This window comes from Zosterops lateralis (genome assembly GCF_965231275.1).
Source record: "Zosterops lateralis genome assembly, chromosome: W".
Classification (NCBI taxonomy): Eukaryota; Metazoa; Chordata; class Aves; order Passeriformes; family Zosteropidae; genus Zosterops; species Zosterops lateralis.
The window spans coordinates 30,436,712-30,453,043 of record NC_139801.1 but is presented as its reverse complement, the minus strand read 5'-3'; the positions used below and the strand labels follow the sequence as shown (position 1 = coordinate 30,453,043).

The window sequence follows — 16,332 nt, the reverse complement described above, 5'->3', positions numbered from 1 at the left end:
AGCACACACACACACACAAAAAAGCATACCCCAAACCCCCAATGCTAAGCCCATATGCCTCTTTCTCCAGTCTGGACTTTTAGTTCCAGAGACAGGAAGGCCACAATGTGCCAAGAGTCTGGAATTAAGGTACCTGCAAGCAAAGTGATGGCATTTGTACTGTAGAAAGCAGCTTCTAAACTTTTATGAGTCAATAAATATGTAGAACATGTATAACAAACCCTAGAAGTGTCTGGGAACAACTCACAGAAATCTCAGTCAGTTACAGTCTTCTACACAGATATTGCATATATAGAGACCGATTTTTGGAATCACAAACCAAATGTCTTCTTGTACCACCTCCTCACTTCTGTCAGTTCAGTGGAGCTCAAAGTAACAAAAGAACTTTGAGAGAGTTTAGCTTGTTTCATCATCCATCCAGGTATTTTTGACTCTGAGTCAAACTCACCCAACTGTGTTAACTGAAGATAATTTTTAAAAATGCGTGTACCATTCTTGTATCTATTTTGACTGATGATAAACCCCTTGCAACTGCCTTTCTTGTCCAAGACAATTCTATACAAAGTCATAGCCAAATTCACCTGAGAAGAAAAGAATTAAAAGACGAGTGAAACTCACTTCCTGCCTTTCCATGTTGTTATAAATGCAACGGCAAATATCGGATTAATAAAAGACAATTTATTAATAACAGAACATCGAACATCGGAAAAATGAGAAAACCACAAATTAGGAGAATATCAGCGCCGCGCTGGGTGGACAGGGGTCCGCACACCAGGGTACAAGACGCCCAAATCCACGCCGGTGCAGCTTTCAGTCCACCCTTTTATAGGATTTTTCTGTCCTTAGGCAGTCCAGGTGTCCAAGGCGGGCTGAATAGTCCAAATTTCTTTTCGATGGTCTTCCCGGATCTTGTCAAGTCCTGTTGTTCCATTCTGGGAAGTTTTCTTTTCTTATGTCAATTTCACAGGTCAGTCTTATGTTGATTTCAGTTTGCATGTCGGCCAGGGAGTTGATGAAATCTGCATCGTCGTCAAGAAGGAATTTCTCCTTGCATTGGCGAGGAAGTGATTCTTATCAAGGTTGGCCAGAGTCTTTGTCTAGTCTGATGATTCTTATCCTGTTTCACAACTGAAGCCATGCAGGCTGAGGGGGGGGGAACAGTTTGCTTTACACTTTATTAACATTGCTCTTATTATACATCGGATTATTATTTCATACACGAATTTTTACCCCAAATTTATCACAGTCCCCCGCCTAATAATTCATCAAATTAAAAATTCGTTTCTTTTATTTACTTTGACCTCAATTCCAATTGAGATCACACTCTTCCCAGTCCTCCTGAGAGGATTCATCACCTGGTTCATTTTACTCTCAGGGTCTATCCCTTCCTCGTTCCTTGAAAAACAAAAGGTCTGATCAAACTGCAAACACACACGATTATCACCCGGAGGCAATAAATCGAAAATGATGGGTTCAGTATCAAAGGAACCTAGTTCCTCGTGTTTGAGATTCTTCCCTTCCCAATACAATTTTTCACCCATGTTACATATTTTCAGTTTCGTTTTGTCGTAGCACAGGGGATTCACCTTGTAGTAGGCAAGGAAAGTAGATTGCCTTTTTCCTCCCACCCATACAGTTTTGTTACATTGCTGACATGTTTGCACCGGGTAAGGAATTTTGAGTTCGCGCCTTTGTCTAATGAGTGAGCAGGATCCCTGAACAGCCCGCCCTTAGGACTTGCCCCATAGCGTTGGCACCGGACCCTTTCTTACAATTCACAAAGGTGAAATCGAGTGCCATTAGCCCAACAATCACCCAACTGCCTTTCTAGAGGACAATCCATTATCTGCTCGGTTTCTGGAGCTGTTAAGCACCATTCACACTTCGCGGGAGGATTCTCCCCCAGGAGCGCCCCTGGAAGGGCCCCCTTGGTCTAGCACACGGCTAGACTTAGGACCGTCAGGATTCCCCACCGAAATACCCCTCTGCCTTGCCCTTCGCCCGTATGTGAACATACGGCGGGGTAAACCATCTTCTTGGCAGCAAGGGTGTGCTTCAGGGGCCCGTGTGGTCCTGATGGCAAACCTTCTCTTGTAGGTTGCCCACCGGGATAATTTGATTGTATCCCCTCGGCAAGGTACTTTGATGGTCCTCCGGCACTAAACTGCTAAAGGCTCTGCTTTAGCGTCCAATTTTCTCTTTATTCCCTTTTTGAAAATTTGGTACCACTCAGGAGAGTCTAATTCCAAAAGTCTGGCCCGAGTGGCAAGTATTAAGAGACAGTCTGTGTTATCCTGCTCCTCAACTAGACAGTTAGTACACAAACCTCTAGGTCGATTCCCTCCCCAACAATGGGTGACCCAAACCTGTTTACAGTATACACACTCAAAATGAATGAAAGGAAAACATTCACAGTCTGGGGTATTGCAACTTATCTGACTGGTCATTTAGGTTGATGCCGGAGTTTGATTTTGAGTTCTCCGGGAGGAGTGGTGACCTTCCAGTCCGAAGTTTTTGGGTCCTCGATCTTTTTCACCCTTGACGAATAAGTCCAACCCTTCTCAGCGTTTCGAACTGCGGTGTCAGTGGTGAGCAGCACCAGGAACGGTCCTTCCCACTGCGGGGCGAGAGGAATTTCTTTCCAAGTTCTGATCAACACTTTGTCTCCCGGCTGAATCTGATGGATTGCAAATTCGAGTGGGGCACTTTGGGGAATGAGTCCACGCCTTCGAAGCTCCTGTAAATTTTTGTTTACAGTGATGAGATAAGGTTGCAATTGCACATCCTCGACTCGGGGATGTCCCACCGGCATTCCGTGTTTGTATGGCATCCCATACAACATTTCAAAGGGGGACAGCCCTGTATCGGAGTGGGGCATGGTTCTCACATTCAACAAAGAAAGGGGAAGGCATTTCACCCAACATATTTTGGTTTCTAGCATGAGTTTTGCCAATTGTGATTTTAGAGTCTGATTCATTCTCTCTACTTGTCCTGAACTTTGAGGGTGCCAGGGGGTGTGATATTGCCATCTGATTCCCAAAGCTTCGGTTAATTGTTTTTATGATTTTTGAGGTGAAATGAGTCCCCTGGTCTGAATCTATGCAATCCACGATTCCATACCTGGGGACTATTTCTTCCAGTAACACTTTGGAAACTGTTTGAGCCGTGGCTTTTGCCCTTGGGTATGCCTCTACCCAATGCGTCAATTTGTCCACTATGACCAATAAGTACCTATATCTTCCGACCTTTGGTAAATCAGTGAAATCCACCTGGATCCTTTCAAACGGCCGGTACGAAAGAGGACAACCTCCCCAAGCTGCTTGTCTGGATCTGGACCGGTTCACTTTCTGGCAAGTCACGCACCCCTGTACCTCTTGTTTTGCCAATTCAAAGATTCCCTTGCACCCAAAGAACTTCAGAAACTGGTCAGCCAATGCCCGTGTTCCCCAGTGGGTCTGTTCATGCAGACGTCTCAGGATCCCTCTGGCCGCACTTTTCGGGACCAATTCCCTCCCGTCCGGCAATTTCCATTTCCCCATCTCCAATGCCCCTCCCATCTCCTTGAATCCTTCAATGTCCTTTTCTGAGGGACATATTTGGATTTCGGAGTCCTCCTCCCCGACCACCTCGGGGACGCTCACCGTGAGCAACGCTGCCCTTTTTGCTTCCTGATCAGCCAGATTATTGCCACGCGTTTGAAATTGCAATCCAGTCTGATGCCCTTTCATATGTACCACCGCAATCTCTTTACACTTTATTAACATTGCTCTTATTATACATCGGATTATTATTTCATACACGAATTTTTACCCCAAATTTATCTCACATGTCTTCATTCTTCCACTAATGGGAAGGAGAGCATTCTGTGCACACTTTTGAAATGTCCTCCTCATGCTAAACTATCATATAATTACTCTTAATTCTGCTTAATATCCAGTTGCAGTACTCCATTCCCCATTCTTTCAGAAAAAAAGGTGTGACAAGATCAGGAAAAGTAGAACTCAGAAGGTAACAAGTGCTTGCAGGATCAATGATCTCAGAAACAGGTCAAAACTACTTTAGACGACAGGCAAATTAACAAACCAAAATGGAAAAGAATCAACTATTTCCAAGTGTGTGATCAAGTTTAATGATACATTTGTTGTCTGAAACATTTGACCATCAATAACATTTCATGGGTTATGATGCCCAGAATGTTACTTCATAGGTATTTTATATGAATATTTACAGACTTTCAAAATTCAGTGGCACTAAACAAACAAGAACTTAAAACTTTAAGCTACAATGCTTAAAAAATATAAACATTTTATTTTACATAGTTGTGAAATATAAGAACTTTCTAATGCAGCTTTATTTTATCTGGAAGGTGAATATATCCTGGTGTCCATGAACACTGAATGAGAGAATTCTTTACACAAGTATTGTGCTCCAGTGTGCAAAAAATTATATATAAGAAAGGAATCTAAAGTCCACAACAATTAAAATATAACAAAAAAAAAATTCATGTCTTGAAGTTGAGAAATTTATAAAAAACATTTATGCATGGTTGCTGATCCATCAAAAACTTGCATAACTTAAAACTCTGAATATTAGCTACTACAAATTCAAGATCTTTCTCAAATGGAATTTTGTGCAAAGATCAGACTACACTATTCAGCATTTTTCCAGCATTCCCTTCCCATCCCAGTTCCTGACATCTAGTGGCCACAAGCACCACTAAAATGCTTTTGATACAGGTTCCAATTTGTGCATATATCTAAAAGGCACACACACGTGCGAACACAGTTTTGTGCAGAAACCTGTACAGGTTCACAATGACATTGCAAAACAACTGTTTGTACAAAGTTTAAAGTCTAATGTTTGGCAGGATTATTATACATTCCTTTCTATCCTACAAGCCCAGGTGTTAATAGGCACACTGCTTTCCAAGGATCCAATATTTGAGTAGCCTTAAAATAAAGATTTAAAATAAATCAGCCTGTAACATTATTATATTAGATACTTTGCTTTTGCCTGCATTATTTATGGAATTTTAATCTCACAGTACTATAGCTTTATGCTGTCAGTTGCAAACCAACTAAGATACATATTTCTTTTTGTTAATGAAGACTTTAATTGCTCCAGTAAAATCAGCTGATAAAAGCACTTCTGTGTGATCTGTCTTCAAAGCTCCTTAACAGGAAAGAGAATAAACTGTTAGTTCATTTTAAAAAAAATGCATGAAAATCACACTCTCATTAAAATATATGACATCACTGTGATGCCCTTCTTCCTTTATCATATTCCTGATTTCTAGCCAATACTTCAAGAAACATCAGCATTTCTAGGAAAGAAACCTTTTCATTAATGGTTGGTGCAGCTCTACTTCCTAACACTTCTAATATAAAAGGAATAATCCTAAAGTACTTAGGATGGCAACTGTACCCCTCATCTCACATCCTCAGCTTTTAAGAATGCAACAGCTGCCAAAATGTTCAAGGTAGAAAGCTAAGTTGGAATATATACCCATGCCACTGCAAGGACTTTTCTTCTCAAGAAACTCCCACCCAGATCAAAAGTATTCAAAATATTTTCCTGCTCATACCATGGTACCAAGCAGAGTTCATCTTAAACACCTACCAGAGGGTATGGTGTCTGATATCTCACAACCTTCTCCCTTACTTTCAGGTTCTTGCTTTTCAGAAGTTTCCAGTGACACCATCAAAACAGGATTTGGAGCAAAGATCGCAGAGGTGACGACCACATTGTGCGCTTCAGAAACAGAATCCAATTTTGATTACCTTGTTTCAAGAATTTGTTAATTTTACAAGAATAGCAGGCATAAGTTCTAGTAAAGATACAAGAATCTCAGTGCTAGTGGCATCAGGTAAACTCAGAATTTGAGGAGCAACTATCATTGTTCTATAATCTTAGGAATTTCAGAACATGCCCTGTCCTGGGTTGTAGTGTAGGATGTACACAAAGTATTTATTCTATCACCATCTTCATGAACTGTTAAACCAAGTGCGGCAGTGTTCTTCCCAGGCCCCCTGCCTTTGGGCTGTCTACTGCTAATGGCCCATTAACGCCTTGCCCATGACTCACAGGTAATTCCCTCCAGGAGTTATCTCTGTTTAATGGGCCATCAAGGACCCACTTCACAACTCATCATCCCATTGTGAGATGCTCTGCCCAGGGGGAGGAGCCAAGCATTCTCACCTGGATATAATCTGGGATTTGGGAATAGTACAAGCAGCCCTTACCTACTGGATTCCCAGAGGACCAGAGCTACCAGACCTTTCTACAGGATCACTGCTTCAGGAAGACCACCTCATCTGGACTGCTTTCACCATCCTGCTCAGGTTGTATTCTGACTCTGTCAGTGATCCTTTGTGTTATTGCATTTATTTTATTTTTACCTTTTTACCTTTCTTCCTATTAAATTGTATTTCTGACTGGAGCCTCTCACTCGTTTTGCTTTCAAACCACGACATGCTCTAAGTGCCCAAAACTAACTGGCAAGAGCTCCAAAACACATTTGATACAAACATGGCCCACATTTCCCAAAAACTGTGTGTGTGGAGCAGATAAAAGAGCTGCTTTTTTCCCCACCTGTTTTTGTTTTTACCCTGCTATGAAAAAGAAAAAGCTTGCATTTGTTCTCAAAGTCACTTTTCCATAAAAGGCTATGGGTTGATAATTATTTTGATTTCTACAATCAGCCAGCAAAACATTACATTTATTCTGAATCTCTTACTGAAGCTCGACAAACTCTAAGCTACTCTGCCTCTTGCCATCCCAAAGAGAGTCTCCTGTGAACAAGGATTCCTGACAGGCCACCAATTACCATGCATCCTGCTAAGAATTTGTTCACACAAAATGCATAGCAAATAAAATACTGCAATTTTCTAATCATATGAGTTTTGATAAAACAAAGATCAAAAGCTGATTTTTACCTTTAATGCCTTCCCAGAACTCATTTCGGTCTCTTCTAACAGATGTAAACTTGCTCAGGTCATGGTATGTACTCCAAATGTAGACATATTTGTCTTCTGAACCACTTACAATGTAGGTAAAGTCATGGCTAAAAATTCAAAGAAGGAAAAACATTACTTTTCTTAGCTGTTCAAGCATGCATTACAGTAGCTCTGCATCTGTAAACTCTGACACTAACTGGGCTACAGCCCAGTAAGTAGAGATGATTTAATCTGGGAAATTTATCTAGAGCAGGGGGACTGAGCAAGATGATCTCCCAAGCTCCTTTCCAACCTCAGTTCCTGCACTCACAGCAATAGTACTGGACACACATCATACTGTCCACAGGATGCAACTGCATTCACTCATCCACAGGAGCTCCCAGCTAATCACTCTTGACCAGAGCCTTTTTTATCTTCGCATTCCTAGTCAAGTGACATTTCAGAGGCTCAGTTTCATGACAATGTAGATTATTCAAACAAAACCCTTTGTACTTTAGCCACAGCATTTCCCAAATCCAACAACTCAGTTGTTACAATACTGTCCTACCTAAAGCTGGCTTTGATTTGGCTGCTGCTGTTGACATAACCTTTGTACTTCATAGATAGAGACAGATCTCTTAGGTCATACAACCTGATTCTGGAATCATTTGATGTCACTAGTATCTAGAAAAGAAATAAATAAATTTAGGAATGGAAACAATTAGCCACGTGTAACCATTTTTTCACCTGCACACTAATCAGAGCATAACGTCATTAAAAGAATATATATTCTATTTTACCATTACTTAGTATTGTATTAGCCTAAATCAGCAAAGAGTAAGGCTCATTTTAGTAGTGTTAAAAGATTTGGCACAAACTTACTAAGCATTAGATATAAACATCAGAATTCAGTACTGGGTCAAAGCTGCACTGAAAGAGAGTACCTTATTTTCTCCTGGCAAAGGTTCAATGCCAGTAATTTTTCTTCCCACTCTATTTCGACCTCTGGTAGAACGAACATGTATTTGTGTGTGATATTTCAAGTGCTGAAAAGATATCAAAACATGTTCGAATTTGAAACAATTGTGTAAAAACATTAGTTTGCTTCAAGCTCTAACAGGTTTGTTTCTTGATATTTAAATAACCATGACTTCTAAATTCGTTTGTTATTTAACATAAAAAAATCCACAGTCTCAACGTTTTTTTACCTCTGTGTCATAAAAGATGCATCTTCCATCATAGGTGCCTATGACTGCATATTTGCCATTCTGACAGAAGTTGGCAGCTGTAATCAATTTTGTCTGCCCATCTACTTCATTCCATAATGCCACCTTTTTGTCAGGAATGTTCCAGAGTCGGAGTTTTCCATCCAATGAACCACTTAAAAAGTACCTGTCGTCCTGAGAACACACACAAGGTTTAATCTCTGCTTGTGCTACAAGTGTCTCTGCCTTCCTTAAAACCTTCCCACTCCATTTCCAAACAGCTCCTCTACAGAATTTCCCAAATAAGAGCCCTCAGATGAGCTGATCATAATGTTTAAGAAATTTGTGGCAAGTGGAATTAGAATTATTACAGGTTTTTGACAAGATTACACACATGCAGTTATACCTCAAGTTAGAAAATTGCTCACTGTTAGCACAGGTAGTTTCTACCCTCTCGACACTCACCTTGCCAGGAGCTGAAAGCTCTTTTCACAGTTTCCCATACATCTACTAGTTCTGAATGTTTAGGGAACACTGACAAACACTGTTTTTCCACTTGAGTTTTATTAATATTAGGAAGTTTGATTACAGTATTTTAAAAAAATTATAAAAAAATAAGTTGAAAGTAAGGTCTCTGATCCACCTCCCCTGCTTGTAGCAAGGACAGTTTCAAAAGTTTGATTAGGCTATAGTGAGTTATATTCTGTCAAGTTTTAAAAATTCTAAGGAATCCTGTGGTCTCTGGACAATCTGTTCAAACTCATAATTATGATTATTTTTTCCCGCAAATATTTAATCACAATGTCCCTCAGTGGAAATTCTAACTTTTCATGAAGTTACTCTACACTATACCAGCTGTGATGGTACAGCCAACAATTATTCACTTCCCACTTCACATGTACACATGGTTAAACCCCATGGACAATCCCAGTGAAGTTCAATGAAGATGAACACAAATATCTGGAATATTATCCAGGAGGCATATTTTTGAAGTGCAGAAAGTCTATTATTCAATCATTTTTTAAATTAAAATAAAAAAGGGAGTGGAATGTTGTAATTTTAAATTCTCCCTCTCTAGAAGTAAGAGGGCAGTTACACTTACCCTTGGATGGAAAGCTATAGCAGTGACAAAGTCTATATGCTGGAAACAGCAAAGACATTCTCTTCTTGATATGTGCCATAATCTGACAGTTTTATCCATAGAAGAAGAAAGCAAGAAGTAATTCTGTGAAACAAAAGAATTCTAGTTATTAACAGACATGAAAGTAACTGGAAATACAGAAGCAATTTGATTGGTAGAGCCTTACCAACTTCTATGCTGCCATGAAATTCAACATTTTAGCTTTTCAGATAAAAAGGTTGTTGGAGGTTAGGTTTGTTCCTTTTTTACTCTAAGGAATTTTTCCCCATAAGTTGCTAGGAGACTAAGTACTGGGTGCTTAAGGGTGCTTGACCAAAACAAAGAGATGGCCAAAATTCAGGAGGGGGAGATAAGGACAGGGCTGGGGGCAGCTCTCTGTCTTGCTCTCAGCATCACATCGAAGAGGACACGGGCAGGCTGCTGCTTGCTGCGGTAGGAGTTCACTGTCCCAACTGGGTCCGGTCCTGAGAAAATCTACCACCATCTGCTTGTGGGCCTGGGAACTCTGAGCTCACCTCTTCCTGCCCTGTTGGGCCAGCCCTGTCCTGCTGCCACGTTTCTTTGGCACTGCTTTGAGGCATTTTGCTACTCTGTAGCTCTGCACCCCCTGCCCTGCCAGGACATCCCTGACGTTCCAGCTACCACCAATGGAGCTTCTGATCATCCACCAGCCCGGGATTTTTCACAGTTCCAGCCTGGTGCTCTGAGTCCCAAGAGATTGGACTGCCCTGGGCTTTGTTTCACAAAGCCCCTCAAGGTTCCTGGTTCTGTTATTATTATTACTGTAGTTGTTGTTTATTTGCCTTGTTATACATACTAGTAAAGAACTATTATTCCTATCCCCATACCTCTGCTGGAAAGCCCCTTTAATTTTCTAAATTATAATAATTTGAAGGGAGGCCCTGCCCCTCCCTAGCAGATACCTGTCTTTCAAACCAAAACAAAGGTTTATCCAAATTACCATTACTGATTGGTGCTTTCCTTAAGAGCTGTACACTGACCCTTGGTCACAGAAAATTTTCTCGAAGAATCTCAGTGAAAATTAATACTTGGAATGTAGTTAAAGTATTCAGAGAAGAAATGGCACAACAGACTTTAGAGATGCCTGAGATGCTTCAACCAGACTGTGTCCCTAAAAGTACAACTGCATTCCCACATGGAGAAATATCTGAATAAGTCTGATGTGAAACAAGGTAATTCTCTAATTTTAAAATAGATGCATGTATTCAGCAACTTCAGAACGTGTAAACTTAGCACAAAAAGCGAAGTATACTGAAGACAAGAAAAGCAGTAACACCACAAAACAGAAACCACACAGCTCCAATGGAAAATCCTCACACTCTAAATAATTTACTTTCATTACTAAATACACAACTATAATTGTTACTGGCTTCCTTAGTTTTTTTTAAGACCACTCTTAATTACACAAGCACATTTTGTTCCAACTATTTCAACTAGAATAAAATGTTGCCTATACAAAACTCTTGACTTCAAGGATCATTTCATATTGTTTAATGCATGGTTCCAGTGGCAACTGACAACAGAAAACAAGGAAAACACAGAAGAACTGTGTACCCTGTATTAAGGTGCCTTACTTTAGACCAGGAAAGATCAAGAAGATCTGCTGTGTGGCCTTTGTATTTGCAAAATGGTCGTTGACGAAACGGGGCATTTTTATCATCTGGGTCTTCATCAACTCCACTGCAAATCTATCAGAGAAATGTATAGAAATATTACCAAATATTAGCTGGAAAAATTAACAATGAGGCACTTACTGCTTAAAAAAGTATAAGGACAATAACAATTAGAACAACTCTTACTACTTTAAAATAAACAATATTGCACTGGTAAACAACTGAAGTAAATGTCAAGTACAATGGGCTGTGAAACATCATCTTCAAATTGCAAAATTAAGAAGTTCTAAATTTTCCATTTTTCAGCTCTTATTCAGTGGGATCAGTTTGACAGGAATTTAAGCAAACACCTGAAGATAAGCTTTTGGAACAAAAGTATATCAACCTTAAAAATTGCGTTCCACTTCAGAATATAAACTGTGAGTTCAGGTTTCCAAGTTTCTAGTGCATATCATGAATGACAACCTCCTAATAAGAGACTAGTTCAGAATTAACAGGTATAAAATAATAATTTTAAAAAGCCCTAGAAGTTCCTATATAAAACCTCTCCAGGAAAAAAAAAACAACTCAAACCCAAACAAACCCAACCACTCAAAACAACATCTCTGGTGTGTGTGGCTTATCAAACCCACTCATTTACATGAGTTGAAGAATGATTGCTGGCTTCCCTGCTTCCCCCTCTGCCAAAACAACACACACTAAATAACACTACTGCCAAGATCTTCACTTAAACCCTGATTTTGTCATCTGTTTCTTACACTACTGGAACCTAAAAAGAGAAAAAAACCCACCTTAAATACATTCATTTTAATGGCAAGGTTTACTACAGTATCTGGAAACTACAAGTAAGAGTGTCTGAATACTTTTCTTCAGTCATGTTCCATTTTTTTTCTACATGGATGTGAAAAATTTAAATGTGTCAGGTATCATGCTTCTGAGAATCCCATTGTTCACTTTGGCCCTCCTCGGAAAAAACATCAAGTCAGACGTTAACCACAAGTAATGGTCAGAGATAAAACACTAAGACAGGAAATTCAATGATGTAGGGTTTTTCTCCTTAGCAGTTCACTCAGCAATCTCTTCTGGCAGGAGGCCACAGTACAGCTATGCAGATTTTGTAATGCTTTAAATTCATTGATGAGCTTCCTTGCTTGCACCCCTTGTACACGGGATTAATGTATTTGATTGAAGATGTCTATTGATATGACAGTTTGACAAAAAGACACAAGCCAAGATCTCCTTAATGTGTCTTTGGATAAAGCAACAATGAAGATCTGGGATTACAAACCAGACCATCTCTTCCCCTCCCAATACCTTGTGTACCTACCCCTGCATCGGTATCAGACTTGGAAGAATTCAGGCTCTCTTGAGAGGGAGAAGGGGAGACACGACCTGGAACACAGACAGAAACACTATGGTCAACATCAAGTTCCCAAATACCCAGAATTTCTGCTGTTTCAGAGCTCTAGCCATGCACAGAGAGATACCTTCTGTGTTGTACTTCATGCGCATGTTATTGAAATAGTCAAAGGCATTCTTTAAAACCCATATTCTTACTACGTTGTCCTGCCCTGCAGATGCCAGTAATCGGCCACAGTGAGAAAATTTCATTGTCCAAACAGCACCCTGTCAAAATAGAGATGACAGTTTAAGTCACAAAAAGTGCTTTTCTGTGTATCAAAAAGACTTGCTACAAAATCAACTGGCATACACAAGATACCACAAGTGAAATAAACTGTATACCAAAACACTAAGTAATTGTTAAGACTGGTGAATTGTGCAACACATGCAAAAACAGTTTGAAAGAAAAAGCCCACAGGGCAAATGACTGCAAGAGAGGAGTTACAGGAGGTCAGCACTACCACAGAATTCCACATAAGACTGGTACAGTTGTCTGAGGGACTCAGAATCTCCTGTTTGTTTTGTAGAACCAACAAGTACTTGTAGCTGCACTTGAGGTTCGCATGCTTTTTTTAAAGTAGAAACTGTGATTGATTACACCAACTGGCAACCAAAATGGGTACTACATATATTTGTTATATTCATAATTGGTATGAGGGTTTTGCAAAGCCTCTGACGAGAACAATTCTTTCTCCATTGCAAAGTCCAAAGAGTTACTAGTCAATAAAACATAACCACACAAGCAGTATCCCATTTCCTCCTGGTACTGAATAAAGAGCTGCTAGGCATTTGTATTCACCAAGTTCCACCAATTTGGAGGAATTTCCTAGGTTTAAGAAGTCAAATACTGGCATGATGGAAACAAAAACAGATTACCAGTAGGAATGGAAAGTTCAGTTGTGGATGACAAGCTTGGGATCTCTGGTCACTGACTGCTGTAGGTCATTACCCTCAGCCCAACACTTAGAGATGAGAGATTGCTTCAAATGTCAGACAGCTGCTGTCAGCAGAAGTTTGGGAAATCAGGAATACTAGAACGTATTCCAGACTCCATAGGGAAACATGCACACTTCAAACAGTGATAAATAGGTAGCTTTTCTGCCTGATTCTCCACAGGCATCTCTGCAAATATCCTATCCTGGTTTCTCCCCACCTTATCATTCTGATCCACATACTCTATTAACCTCTCCTGACTTATGCCTCCAAAACCTATTAAGTATTTCTGTTCAATACTTGTGTTCATCTGTCTAATAGACAAATTTATTTACTGCTGAGCACATCAAGCTTGCTGCTCTGTGCTCAGTTCTGGTAGTGGAAAAGAGCCTATTTCAGCCTAAAGTTGTAACTGCAGGAACCAAAAAAATCAAATACCACTTGATGCTATAACTCTTCAAAGGAGAGCTCTGGAGAATCCCTAATGTCTAGGAATCTACATGCTTTTTACCCCCTGAAGATCTGGTCAAACCAGCCAAATTTTCATTTTTTTGCCAGACTATTGTTTTCCAGAATGAAGTTTTTCACGGAGAATAAACCTGACAGTCATTTTTGGAGGTCAGCAAGTAGATGGAAATGAAAAGTTGAATCTCAGGCTGAACAGATTCAGCAAAACCATGGATGGAAATTGAGACCTACCATATGCTCTCCACTGAGATCCTGAACAACTTTAATTTGTTCAAAATCATAAGGTCCCTTGAAGCCGTGTGCTGCTTTGAACTTAACTGGTCTTGTATAGGGCATCCCTTCATCATCGCTGGAAGAGGGATCGTCTTGATCTGTGTGAAAGACTAAGAGAAACACAAATTCAGCACTACATATTGCAGCATCCATTTAATCTGTTAGCAAGCCTTTTGGTAGCAGACTAGTCTTGAATTAGACAATTTTTTTAGGCAATTTTAAGATCTTAAAGCAAAATAAGAATAGTATTGCATCAAGGTCTAAAAAATCATCTGCATTAATTTTAGGCTACAGCGAATCCAAACACTGAACACTGAAAATAAGAACTGCTATCAATTTTTGTTGTGCCCCTTTCTTGGCACCTGTCTTGCATTCAGCAGATCTTCCACTAAGTGATTTCTGTCAGTTTAATGTGTGCTGAAAACGAGGTTATTGGTTTCTTCTCTCTGAGTACACTGCAATGGCCTGGTGATTTGCCTATGAAGTATAAGAATTGCATGAGCTGTGGCCAACAGCCAGTGGCAACACAAGACACTGAAGTGCAGCACTTCCATGGCACTTATCTGAGGCTGTGGTTACACCAACTTGCTGCAGCACTAGAAGTCTGTCTGAAAGATATACTGATGAAACAAGAAGGGGAGAATTCAGTTGTAGTTGGGAAATCTAACAGGAGCTCAAGCTATATGAGAATTCTAATTGTGGCACTGGTTGCCAGAAAACAATCTGATTTACTAAAGTAATGAAGATAATTCCCACTTCTACCTTTGTTGGAATAACTTTCCAAAAATGTTTACATTTTGATATCAAAACCTCTTTCTAACAGCACAACAAAAAATCAGAGTATTAAGCTGGTTTAGTTGAAAAGGTCTCTCAACTTTTATTTTACAAGAATTTATCCTTGCAACCTAGTTGTCTCAAAATGTCTACTAAGCTACAAGGTTCAACTCTAAAAATATTGTACCACCAACTGTAGAACAGTGGTAGAATGCAACAGTGTATGTTCCTCTGCCAGCTTTGATTCCTAAAAGCACAAGGATAAACCGATTATTCTATTAAAAAAAAAAGGATTGAGTGTCATTTACCTTCATCTCGAACACTCTTAACCTTATTTACAGCACGTTCACCATATTCTTCGGCAAGGTGCTTTGCTTTCTTTACAGATTTGCCTAGGAACTTCTTCAGTTGAGTCCTTAAAAGCAAGGGTACTTTTTCAACACATAATAATGGGAAATTCTCATTTTTTGGCTACCATGAATCAATAATTTTGATTTGAAATGCAATCTTTTTTCATTACTGCTTCTTAAAATAAGCAGTAAATTTGACAGCAGTCATGCAATCTTCAGTTCAACCACAGAGCTACAGGCTTATGTAAAATCAGGTATCACTTGTAAAGTGATTACTTAAAAGGTAACTTGTTCAGTAGTCAGAAGGGAACCTTCAGCTTAGAAAAATAATCTGTTTTTTCTTTCTAGGGAAAGGAAAAACATAAAACAACATCTTACGTTTTCTGTTTTAACCTCCCTCCATCGGTGTCAGTTTGCTGTGTCTGCATTTTGTCTTCATCATCAGACTGTGCTGCATCATTACTAGGAAATACAGAAGTGACTGTTTAGTGGGATATCATAATGAATCTAAATTGAGTGAAACATTAGTAAAGTAGGCTCTGCATTTTAGGATCCATCTTTATTCCTCTATGTAACACATTGGAAAAACACGGACATTATTTTAATCGCATAATAAACAGGTTTTTCAATTCTTAGATATCTTGATACTAAAGCTGCAGACACTCTGCAGGTGCAAAAGATATATTATTCCCTGCTGCAAATTTCCAACTTAAGCTTATAGTGACACTTTGAAAGCTAAGAGAAGACAAAATACATTAAATTACTAGGAACTGGTAACATGCCACTTTGTTCTCATATCTTGCTTTCCACAGATCACATAAATTAATAGCTGTTAATTCTGAAATAGAAGTTTTTTCACAAGAGTTCTAGAAAAGTGAGCTTTTCAATAATACACCAATGCAAAAAATCTAGAAACTGTCTGATGTATAAATTAATATAGGCCTTTGAAAAGAACATCTAGACTGACATGGTTTTCTGATCATTAAGTACGTGTCTTTTTCTATCAAAGATTGCAAAAAGACTGTTTTACATATTAGAAGGATCTAAAGCTCTATTAAGAACAGGTAAACCTCAAAGTAGTCAGCTGTACTAATAATAACAATGGATCTTCAGAAGAACAGTCTCGTATGAAACACTGAAAAAGCTAAAGGAGGTGGTGGAATGAACAACATCCAGTACTTGAACGTAAACTGTGTTTAATTCAGCATAGAAATTATA

The 16,332-nt window shown here is 39.4% G+C and overlaps 1 protein-coding gene across 4 annotated transcripts in view; it reads right to left on the bottom strand.

Annotated features, from left to right (window-relative positions):
* Positions 1 to 663: 663 nt before the first annotated feature.
* Positions 664 to 16,332, bottom strand: part of LOC310922111 (WD repeat-containing protein 44-like) — a 28,444-nt gene continuing 12,775 nt past the window's right edge. For all 4 annotated transcript variants that reach the window (XM_083882472.1, XM_083882474.1, XM_083882473.1 and 1 more), the window contains exons 8-20: positions 15,493 to 15,576; positions 15,073 to 15,179; positions 13,949 to 14,100; positions 12,403 to 12,541; positions 12,243 to 12,307; positions 10,877 to 10,990; positions 9,243 to 9,365; positions 8,144 to 8,335; positions 7,880 to 7,981; positions 7,504 to 7,619; positions 6,936 to 7,063; positions 5,620 to 5,751; positions 664 to 5,172 (exon numbers count right to left, since the gene is read on the bottom strand). In XM_083882472.1, the coding sequence (XP_083738598.1) occupies positions 5,078 to 5,172; positions 5,620 to 5,751; positions 6,936 to 7,063; positions 7,504 to 7,619; positions 7,880 to 7,981; positions 8,144 to 8,335; positions 9,243 to 9,365; positions 10,877 to 10,990; positions 12,243 to 12,307; positions 12,403 to 12,541; positions 13,949 to 14,100; positions 15,073 to 15,179; positions 15,493 to 15,576 (1,549 nt within the window). In that variant the 3' untranslated portion in view covers positions 664 to 5,077. The remainder of the gene's footprint in view (positions 5,173 to 5,619; positions 5,752 to 6,935; positions 7,064 to 7,503; positions 7,620 to 7,879; positions 7,982 to 8,143; positions 8,336 to 9,242; positions 9,366 to 10,876; positions 10,991 to 12,242; positions 12,308 to 12,402; positions 12,542 to 13,948; positions 14,101 to 15,072; positions 15,180 to 15,492; positions 15,577 to 16,332) is intronic.